We start from the raw sequence: 12,061 nt of genomic DNA on the forward strand, positions 1-12,061 counted from the left end.
TTAAACTGAATTAATAAATGCACAAATGATAATGTCACTCTTTATTTTGATGATATAATTTTTAAATGAAATAATCAGTGGATTTAAATACTAAGTAATACTAATTAACTACATGCACTTACTAAATGGACAGGGTTAGGATTAGGGTTACTTGCATGTAATTATGCATGATTGATTGTTATTATAATAGTAGAGTAAGTACTTGTAACGTGTAACACAGACACCTTAACTGACAAAAATACAACTGTTTTTATTTTACAGGTGTGTGTACTTACAAATTAATTTGTCATGTTTTTGCTTTTAAAAGTCAAGCTTGTGTGTTTTTGTTCTGCATTGTGAGTCTGTAGCAGCTTGTGGAAAACTGGTATATTTACACAAATTTGACAATTACAGCTTGAATGGAAATGTAACATTTTTAGATTAAAAATAAAAAATAAAAAATCAATTCACATTACATTGAATGTGTTGCATTTATATATTTTAAGATCAAAAGTCTGCAACAAGGGTAAACCAGAAGTATTAGAAAAAAAAAAAAAACAGATTTTTTAAAATTCTAATGTGACCTTCTTATAATAATAAAAATAAACCGCTGAGTGTTTAACCTGTATATGTATTTGCTGTTAGTACATCTAGCACATTAAATGAGGCTTTACCTTTTTGAGCATGATGATTCCCTCCTGGTTGTGCTCATTGGTGGTGATATCAAACATGGCTCCTCCATCTCCAGGGACGATGTTGTATTCCACCTCTGCGTTCTTTCCAGTGTCCAGATCATGAGCTTTGATTCGGCCAACCGCTGACCCGACTGCTGATGACTCCGGTACACGCAGGTGGAAGATGCCTGTAGAATCAATGAGTTTTTTAAAGCACATGGGACTAGTGTTGGGGAAGCTGCTTTAATAGTTGAGTTAGTTATATTTGGAATAACATGCTCCCATGAACTGTTCACATTGAAGGAACAGACAAGACACCCATACACTGCAGAGGATCCTTTGTGGGGCAAGTAGTACTTTCTACAAATCTGTTCTGATAAAGAAACTAATTCATCTACACCTTAGATGGCCTGAGGGTGAGTAAATAAGATTTTTAGGTAAACTATTCCTTCAAGAACATAAATATGCACAGTATTAATCAAATAAATAGCATCAGTTATGATTTAATATTCATTGTCTCATATTTCTGAATGCACATTTACAACATATCCACATTGCCACAATATTCTTCCTCCTGTGCCAAATTTCAGAAGTTGGCAGCTCTAGAGAGGACATTATTGTTGGAGAGAGCGTTTGAGAACTGCCTCAATGCACTTGGCTGTAAATATGACAGAAAAAGCAGTGATGAAGTGTTGGTTTCACATTACTCTGCTACTTTTTGGAAAGTGCTTGTTTTTGGCAAGCCTACACTAAATTGAAAACAGCTGAGCTAATGCCGTGCTATTAAAAATGTAGTTAAGTTTATAAAATTGCTACTTTTGGTTAGTAATGCTGGTGAAGATGTGCACAGTAGGCACAAACAGATCATGCTGATTAGTAAAATCCCCCCCCCCACCACACACACACACACACACACACACACACAAAAACACCTCAGCTAATTAAGAAGTCATTAGATGCATTAGTGCAATGCACCAAAAAACAAACAACAAGAGGGAGAGGGAGGCAGAGACATGGCCCAGAATGCAGCAGTCATCATAGTGCCATCCTCTGAGACGTGCTGATGGAAATCTACTTCGCTCCCAGGGTATTACCAATATTTACACAGCGAGGAAACCAGTGGCTGAAACTCAACATTATTTCTATTTCACCATTTCTAAGTGCAAATGAAACCTTTTTGCATGTACTTGTTTAAAGACTTATTCCAGTGGAAAAATAAACAAAGAACATTTTTTAAGTATTTAAATGCATAAAATATGAGACTGTTAGATAGAAGCTGTGAACAGGGATGGTAAGAGGCCGTCTTGTGTTTCTTGAAGCACCTCCTGTGACAGGCCTCTCCAAAAATGTGATGCTCAGGTTAAAAGAAGTTCAGCAGCTTTTAAAAAGCACTTCACAATTTTGCCTTATTTCCCCCCATTCCACTGGCCACATCTTTTTCAAAGCAAATCCGCATGCTTTGTGGATGGCCTAAGACTGCATGTACAGTACATGACTTCTTTGCTGTCAGGAAACTCTGGTTTCTCTGAAATCTCATTAATTCATATATCTTACATTTACTGTAAGAATAAAAAAAAAATATGTGTGTGTGTGTGTGTGTGTTTCTTTCTACTATTCCAGCGATGCTGTTAAATATGCTGCCTTTCTTCTTTTATGCAAACAAAATTTATAGATTCAAGATTATTAATTTATTTTTAAAGAAATGTTGGCATACATTTTCTCCATGAATGCATTAAGTTTTTAAGCTTCCTCATGTGTATTAAAAAGAAAATTTCACATTACCTGTCAAAGGTTTAGACGCACTTGCCTGAATTGAAGTTTATCATTATATTAAAAACTTTTTGGTCTAAAGCTTTATGCGTAAATACTTTAAATGTGTTTGGTGGAATGAATAAATTGTGCCTGCAATAATTTATTATTTATATATTATTATATAAATATATATATTTTTTACAGAACTACAGTTTTCTATTCATAAATAGAGCTGACTGCATACTTCTGAACACTTTTTATGAAGTCACTTTTCAAAAGCTTCTTTTTTGATTTTAACTAATACTTTAAATTAAATACAATTAAAATAAATAATTTAATTTATTTTTATTTTATTTTTTAGCATCACTGTGAAATAATTAATTTTTTAATGGAATTATGGGATTATAAATGAGCCAATTTAAGTTAGAATGTTAAACATAATAATAATAGTAAATATTACAGTAAAATAGCCATGCTTGCATTTGACAGTTTTATTGGCTTCATTATTGATCTGAAATTAGAAAAGAAAAGAACAAGTAGGTGCATTCAAAGATCTGACTGATTTGAGTTTATGTTATACAGAGTGGCTTACTTTTGGAGAACCTGGGTGGGTTGTCGTTGACGTCACTCAGGGTGATGTTGATGGTGGTGGTCCCTGCCAGACCCCCTAACTGTCCGCCCATGTCTTTGGCCTGGATGAGGACCTGATACAGCTCCTTCACTTCCCTGTCCATGTTGGGTAGAGCTGTCCTGATGACTCCTGCACACACAGCGAAAGAGAGCCAGACTGTGTTAATGGAAAGAAGAGACAAGAGAAAAGGACGATAAAGGGATAGTGAGGCAGAAAGAGAGTATTACAGGCAGGTATCAGTGTGTGGAGAGAATTGGATTACAGAAAAGAGGGTAAGGTGAGGAGAAGAATAGGGTTTAGACCTGAGAATCAGGCCTGCTGAGAAAAGGATGAGAATGGTAATCTAAAATAACAGACGCAATTGAGATAAGAAAATTGAGAGAGGCAAAAAAGGGAAATGGATGAAGTTCTGCTGCATTGTGGAAAAGGAAACTGAAGCAAATTGAACTTAAAGGTGTAGCGTGTCAATTCTGTGCTATTATCAGTGTCCTGAAAATCTGTCTTGCCTCACAGCACGACTGAACCCAACTATATTTGTGTTGTTTTATGGTTTGAATTAGTGTTTAGAGCTTATAGGTTAGAGGCCGTTTAAACGACAACATTTTCAGCCAAGAACTGGAAACTTTTTATGCAGTTTGCCTTTTAGTTTACGCGGCTTGGTTTGGGTTGAAAACGCCACCGTTGTCATTTCCATTTAAACACCCAAAATGGGAACCTTTGAAACGGTGATGTCATGCACGTGTGTAGTACGTGTTCGGTATGTAGACATGCGATTTTAAAGGCAAGCGTCGATTGCGTCGCTGTAGTGTCAATTTTAAAGGCAAGCGTGAACAAATATACAGAACAGTGGTGGAGTACTTGCTGCTCAAGAGTTTGCTAATGCTTCTTCAGCAAAGTGTGGATTTACTTCCCCAATATTACAACCAACAGCGGAGAAGCATCATATACAACATATAATCATCACTTCCCTACAGGTACTGTTTACTAACAAGATGACATTGCCAACTACTGGCATGGCGTGTGTAACACAGCCTTTTTGGCTGTTTTAAACTCCATAACTATTGGAAGAAGAGGAGGCGGGAACCGGCGGACAATCAAAATGAAACTTTAATGCTCAAAGTAACCATAAAAACAGCGCATCAGCCCCTCACGGACGACTGACGCGCACAAATAAAAAGCAAGCACAAACTAAAGCCCAGGCCTGGTCCTCTCTTGTCCGTCACTGTCGTCGCTCCGGTTTTATATCCCTCCATCTCCTCCGTGGGACTCGAGACCCGTGGGTCAAGCAGGTGTCGCTCATTTCCAATCACTCCACCGGCCTAGCTCCTGTTCCCACGTCTCTCGTCACAGGGAATTTTTTTTTTTTTTTTACTACATCGCTGTAGTCCTGCCTCACAAAATGCACTGCTGGATGAGATGTCACCTTTGTTTTTTTAATACCTTTATCATGGTCATGTGTCCCAACAGGTTTAATCTGCATAACACAGTGTTCTACTGCACAGAACGTGTCACGGTTAGCATGGCCCTGTTAGCCTCTGATACCACAGCCATTTAATAAAAAAAAGCCTCTTTCTCTATTACTGGCTGAAATTTTGCTGTACTAGACCATTCTCAACCTTTTCTCTGTCTGTTCGAATTAAATGAATAATCAGAGATTAATACAAGGGAAGCAGCATATAATCACAAAAACTATTTAAAAGTGGTTAGGGTTAAAGTGGGATACTTATATTGAAAGTAGAGGGGTCGATAAAAAAATAAAATAAATAAGGATTTAAAAGCATAAATCTGAAGCTTTTAATTTCATAAACGGCTTTTGACTGAACAGTACAACACTGAATGGGTGCTAATGTAAATTTGTGCATCCATATGGTTATATCATACTGACAGCAATTTCTGAATGCACCATTTTAATTTTTTTTCCATAAATGCCTTTATCTGAAACATGCTGGAAAAATATAGGGCTATATGGTTATTTGGGGTAAGTTCTTGATATTTTAGCATACCCCGTCCACAACAAATTATTGCTTCAAGGAATCAGCTGCTAAGGAAACAGAAGTTCTCCAGGGTTCTTAAGTATTAGCACACAGATTGTTCCCAAGTTAAAGACTGTAAAACCCTTCCAGGGACCAGTACCTTTGCCTTCAAGTGTTTTTCTCCAGCTGCAAGATTGAGGTCAGCCCTAAAGCTTCTGGTACTTAACAATCTTAACAAGGCGACAAAGCTAGCGTAGCAACACCTTTTCTTCCATAAAGCACAACTAATGCGTTTCCCAACGCCACAAGAAGCTTTCCCAGATCAAGAGAGCGCTTCATAGGATGAATTAGACATGGTGGTGGATGGTTAAGAAAGGCATGGACCTTCATTCAATGCCAATTTCAGATGAAACGTAAAAGGGATGTCGTGTGATTCTCTCAGCCTGTTACAGGATGGATCTGTTTTTGATTTCATTTTCGCATGAGCAGATCTGTCTTTGAAGTTTGTGTGGTAATTAAGTGAATAGTTTTGTTGTCATTTACTGCATGACCATTCTTTTTTTTTTTTTTTTTTTTTGCTTTTTTATTTCACGGAAAGAAGAACGAAAAATTGGAGCGATTAAATGGTGGCAAACTTTCATTTTTAGGAGAACTGTTCCTTTAAGATGTGTTAATTACCTCCTTCCTTTGAATCCCATCCTCCTCTCATGGCTTTTGTTTGCTGTCGGTTTGTGTTCGCAAATTTTTTTGATAGGGCCTGGGACAAACCCAGATTTTTCTTCCTTACTAGTCATTTTATTTGTTCAACAACAGAATGTCACCTTTTGTGCCCCACTCCGGGTTTGCTGATATCAGGATATTATATTTGTATTCATATATTCCTGTTTGCAATGCTTCATACTTGTACAACAGGGCCGCAACCACACCAAAAATGTAAAAACATGCCCTTAGCATCAAGTTTACCTTGCAGGTTTGTGCTTTTGCACATTGGATATTACAGCCCATTGGATGCAGACGAAGGCCATCTGTAAATTCCCATTCATTGCTGTAAATGCTCCTGTATATTGCGTAACAAAGTATTCAATTGGGAGAAAAATAAATATAAGGCAGTTTATGTGCGGCATCATTTGATGATGCTACAATTCCCCCAGCCATATACCTTAAACAACAGAAAGATCCATTTGCTGTGACCGGGCTGACTTTATTTTCATCTCGGAGAGTTTGAAATGCAGCACCTGATTGTATAATTATACATCTTTTCAGGCCTGTTTAGCTGACAGGATGTCCGTAACTGTTCTCCAGTTCAAAATGAATTGCAGTATATTTTGAGTTACAAATCCATTTTCTAGGCTGGCCACATTTTACAATCAAACCGCAGAGCTTATTTGTATAATAGGGTCAATGAATGTAATTACGTTGAAACCTGTGAACTGTGAAATGAATGAGTCTTCTCTGTTGTATTACACAAACAAAACAGAGGAACTTGTTTGTTAATAGTAATTTCATATTTTTTTATGCAGCCAACATTTTTCTGTATATTCGCTATCAAATATTAAGGAGTGTTCTACCTGTTTTGGGATCCACGGAGAAGTACGGCTGGCCGTGAAGTATGCTGTACACCACCCTAGCACTGTTGCCGTATGTAGGGTCGTCTGCATCTGTCGCCGTCACCTTCATCACATATGTACCTGCACACCACACAGAAGATATCAGCCGTTTGTGTTAAACTGCATGCTTTGTTCAAGGTTATAACTGTAATAGCATGTAGGGTTTGACCGGGACTGGAAAACAGGCCTGTACAGGCACATCATTATATGCTTTGCTTATGACGGGCTGATATAAAACCAAGTATATGGCCATGTACTGATTCTCCACTCTGTTTTGATGTGTCTGAAACAGCAGTTTTTATATTACAAAGGCAGCACTTTTTAAACGACCCAATAAATGACAAATCATCCGTACTGTGGAAAGAGCTGATGGTCACGGGTCGCTGAATCCTTGTGTTTTTCTGAATTGCATCGCAATACTGTGCTTGACCATCTCACAATAAGCAGGAATCATGTGTGTTGTTTCTCTAATGTTATATATTTTTGGAATTTATATTTAAAGCTTTCTTTCTTTCTCCTTTCTTTATTTCTATGTATATATCCATCCATCCAGTCAGTGATGGCTGTACAAATAATAAAAAAACACATGTTCAGTAAACAGTTTTTTTAATCATATTTGAATAAAATATGCATATAGTGGCATATATTATTCTATGAAGATTATATCCTGCCCCTAAAGCCTGAAAAGCAAATGCAAATCCGGAAGTTAAGAAAGATTATATTTGTATAAGTTATTTTGAACACTTTTTTTTTTGTTTTTGTTTAGATGAACATTCACTTCAGAATCGTGCACACCAAGAACAGGCATATTTCATAAAGTACATACCGCCATTTGTGATTATTTATCTTTTGTGAAAACACTCAAACCGCAAGTAGAGCGAATTATCACAGACTTCTGCCTGAGACAAGAAAAGAAACTTGAAGGCCTTGGAGGAGAGAGGCAGAGCGAAAAAACAAAGGGAACCGAGAGGTAATTGTGCAGATTTTAAATCAAGGCCATTTCCCCATGGAAGTCCTTTTCAACCAGCTGATGCAATTACCTTTTTTTTTTCTTTTTGAGTTCTCTCAGCACACATCGATATGTGTTCAGATTGTTCTGGCCTCCACACAGAGGTGAAATAGAGATATGAAAAGCATTAAAAACCCATACAGTTCCAGTCCTTTAAGTGACCTCCAAATGAGACAGTCAGAGACCGTCAGTGCAAAATCATGTAACCCAATGAAAAATACATCCAGAATACAGTCAAGAAATAAGGGAAAAGCTAAAGTATCTCTTGTTTGTTAACAGCAAGACTCCGTTATGCCTTTGTGATGGCAGAAGCCACAATCGAAATCACACAGACGTCTGCAGAATAGGTCTATAGCTTCAATAGGGACTATGGTGCACTTATAAACCAGTCTATTCACATTTTGCTATCTGAGATCATGAGTAGCTGTGATTCAGCTGGGAAGGGGAGGGTTTCATTTCATTGCCATTCAGATCAAGGAAAAGGCAATCTCAAAGTGAATTACCCTGATCTGTCATCCTCAGGGAAAGCAACATGAAAAGGGCTTTGGTGCTGGATAGGGCATGTAGCTTATTATCCTCAACACCAAATCATATGTCAGACTTTACCTCTCGCCATGCAAAGTCTTTCTTATTTCTTTTGTTTATTTGAAAATATGCTTGGGATTTCCATGACTTTCAGAACCTCTTTAAACGCATAAGCCTTAATCTAAACCGAACTGCAACTTGCTTTCTGTTTAGCAGATGGAAGGCTATTTAATCAGTGATATTCTGTGCGCTGTGTTGTAATGAGTGGTTTCTCACCTGCAATTTTCAGTTTAACAGTATCAGCTTTCGTAAGATGTAATTAAACTTTCTATGCACTCTGCATTTCCAACTGCTTTATCCTCAGACATTCAAGAGTGTGAAGATATCAGGTGGATTTTCCAGCAGTAATACAGTGCAGTAATAACTTGTGCATTATTTTAATTTACACAGGCCTTTAGGACAGGTACTATAATTAAGTATCTTGATTTAATTACCTTTCTTGAGTGTAAAAACCCTATGGCTTGAAATATTATATACAGTGTATCTATGTGTGTATATATATATATATATATATATATATATATATATATATATATATATATATATTATATATATATATATATATATATATATATATATATATATATATATATATATATGTATATGTGTGTGTGTGATGGGTGTTTTAAGCATTAAGTTAATAAATAAAGTTACTTGCATTACAGTAGAACGTTATTTCACCCTTATTTTGACATTTTATGTACACACACATTAAATTAGATGTTTTACTTGCATTTAATATGCTGTCTGTGCATGTAAAATTACTTTTGCAGACATACAGTAGCATTCAGTGTGTTATTATTATTTTTTTTACTTCATGAGGATATTTGGTTCCACTTTATTTTAAGGTGCCCTTGTTACAGTGCAATCATAATTTTGAATACTGAGTAATATTAATTAGCTACATACACTTACTGTGTGGTGAGGAATAGGGTCTGGTTTTGGGTAACTTACTTTATTTTTATTTTTATTATAATAGTAAGTACATGTACCATGTAACAGGGACACCTTAAAATAAAGTGTTACCAAATATTTTATTGTTCTACTACTAATACATACAAATAATAAATTTTGCCTTTTTCTTTGGGGGGTATAACAGTATAATAGATTACCTCAAAGTTAATAGACATGGATTTAAATGCATTTTTTTCTTCTTCTCTCAGCAATGCTCTCTGCAACTACAGGGAGCCACTTAAATAGACCAACTTAATTACATGCTACAACAGACCACTCAACAGTAAAGACACTTGTGTTGTACTGCAAAAGTGAATGATACAAAAATATAGGATAGATGGAGACAAAAAATAATTGTAGCATTTTAAGATAACCTTATGTTGCTTCTTGTTTTACTTCTATATCATTTTATGTACAGCAGTGTTGAAGCACAACAGACGTCTATTCAGACACTTACGGATTATGAGCAGTTCCGCTGAATTTTGCTTAACCTAAAATAGTCTCCGAATGCTTTCATTTAAAACTGAACTCTCTTGGGGCCTGCGACTACAAATGATTGCGAGTACGGGAGAATTACTGCTTCTGTTTACGGCACAGTATTATTACAGGCAGTTCCTGAAGTTCATAAAGCAACTTTATCAAAATTACCGTTCATTAAAAGTGTATACAAATAACCTAGAATTGAATCAAATTTGATTAAAATGAACTTAATGTAAATGAGTCTCTTGCACTTTCTTTGGAAGCCGTTGGAGCTGAACTGTGGATTGTGTTCACAAAATGAGGCAGAAAATAACAGTAATTGTAGTGATTATTGATAGTTTGTGACAGTAATGGCATATTAACTAAGACTGCTTAAAGAACATATTGATTTTTTTATTATTAACTTCATGTTTCATCTGTCAAAATAGCTGTGAACTTGCTGACAGTTTCTTTTGGGACTATCACATGATAAGATGGAATCAATTAAACATTGCTTCAATATTTAATATGTTTTAATAGCAAAACTGTGGGTCCTTTTCTCAAGTTTGCGACTAAACTGGTTAACAAGCGAGCTTTCTTCTGAGCCCTTGTCTATCATTTTGTCTATAAGTCTGTGAAGTATCCAGTTTAATGTTATATAATTCAAAGCAAGCAGCACTTCATTGACCATCATGTTTGCAGTGAAAATAGCGTCATATTACATCGCTCCCCAGCGTGGCCTCATGGTATTGATGCATCGTCTGCAATCATATTTGACATCATGATTAAGAATATTTGTCCAAATAATGGAGGCCATTATGACTTTAACAAGCTCTGCAGTGTGTTTCATGAATGCAAGAGGATAGCGCTTCATTGATCTGCTAGTAGTTATAGCGATTGGATTAGGCCGTGGAAATCAATACAACTTCTGGCCGGCCTTAGAGATGGCCTTTTTAGAGAAGCAGAGACAGTAACAAAATAAGATCCCGCTGCCATCATCACCCGGAGCAGATGCCTTGGTGAAATAATCAGTAATACAATCAAGCGTTCTACCATGTGAGATGAGGAATCCTACAAGGGCTGTGTAATCCAGTTTGGTGGGGATTTGGAGCCCATGCACTTCTCATTATCTGACGGCACACAGCTCCTCTCTCCCACACCAATGAATATTTGGCAAACTCCATAATATGTGGAAAAAACATGACCTCCAGCATCCCTCGCTGTAACACAGTGACAGTCATTCTTTCTTTCTTTTTTCTTTCTTTTATATTTACAATTTAAATTCATTTGAGTGTAGTTTGCTGTTTACATTGTTCTATTATACTGAAGAATAACCTTCAATATATCAGTTTTGTGACACTGTGACCATCCTTGTAAACCTTTATTTTATTTTACTTTATTTTATAACTGCAGTGCTTTACAACCATAGGACAGGAGGAGCTAAATAAACTTATCACTGTATCTAAACCAACAACATGTTTATTAGATCCTGTACCCACTAAATTACTGAAAGAGCTGTTACCTGTAGCCGAAGAACCGCTTCTCAATATCATAAACTCGTCGTTATCTTTAGGACACATCCCAAAACCATTCAAGCTGGCGGTTATCAAGCCTCTTATTAAGAAACCAAAACTAGATCCTAGTGTACTGGCAAATTATAGGCCTATTTCAAATCTTCCATTTATGTCTAAAATTTTAGAAAAAGTTGTGTCTGCTCAATTGAGCACCTTCCTGCATAAAAATGATCTGTATGAAGAATTTCAGTCAGGTTTTAGGCCCCACCATAGCACAGAAACTGCACTTGTTAAAATTACAAATGACCTGCTCCTTGCGTCAGACCAAGGCTGCATCTCATTTCTAGTCTTACTTGATCTTAGTGCTGCGTTCGACACCATAGATCATGACATACTCATAGATCGATTACAAAACTATACAGGTATTCAAGGGCAGGCTCTAAGATGGTTTAGATCCTACCTGTCCGATCGCTACCATTTTGTTTACTTAAATGGGGAGTCATCTCATTTATCATCAGTAAAATATGGAGTGCCACAAGGATCCGTCCTAGGTCCCCTTCTATTTTCAATATACATGTTGCCCCTTGGTAATATTATTAGAAAATACGGAATTAGCTTCCACTGTTATGCTGATGATACTCAGCTATATATCTCAACGAGACCAGATGAAACCTCCCAGTTATCTAAGCTAACAGAGTGTGTTAAAAATGTAAAAGATTGGATGACAAAGAATTTTCTCCAATTAAATTCGGATAAGACGGAGATATTAATTATTGGACCAAAAAACACTACACCGAATCTTGTAGATTACAATCTGCAACTAGACGGATGTACTGTAACTTCCTCTACAGTCAGAAATCTGGGTGTTATATTAGACAGCAATTTGTCTTTTGAAAATCATATTTCCAATGTTACAAAAATTGC

The 12,061-nt window shown here is 36.4% G+C and overlaps 1 protein-coding gene across 1 annotated transcript in view; it reads right to left on the minus strand.

Annotated features, from left to right (window-relative positions):
• Window positions 1–653: 653 nt before the first annotated feature.
• The window catches only part of LOC113071338 (cadherin-12-like), a gene marked incomplete at its 3' end in the record, with an annotated part of 78,930 nt that continues 67,522 nt past the window's right edge, over window positions 654–12,061 (minus strand). Inside the window, exons 4-6 of the mRNA XM_026244702.1 lie at window positions 6,578–6,697; window positions 2,998–3,165; window positions 654–841 (exon numbers count right to left, since the gene is read on the minus strand). Coding sequence (XP_026100487.1) covers window positions 654–841; window positions 2,998–3,165; window positions 6,578–6,697 — 476 coding nt within the window. The remainder of the gene's footprint in view (window positions 842–2,997; window positions 3,166–6,577; window positions 6,698–12,061) is intronic.

Source organism: Carassius auratus, unplaced genomic scaffold (assembly GCF_003368295.1).
Source record: "Carassius auratus strain Wakin unplaced genomic scaffold, ASM336829v1 scaf_tig00007148, whole genome shotgun sequence".
In the NCBI taxonomy this organism is placed as follows: Eukaryota; Metazoa; Chordata; class Actinopteri; order Cypriniformes; family Cyprinidae; genus Carassius; species Carassius auratus.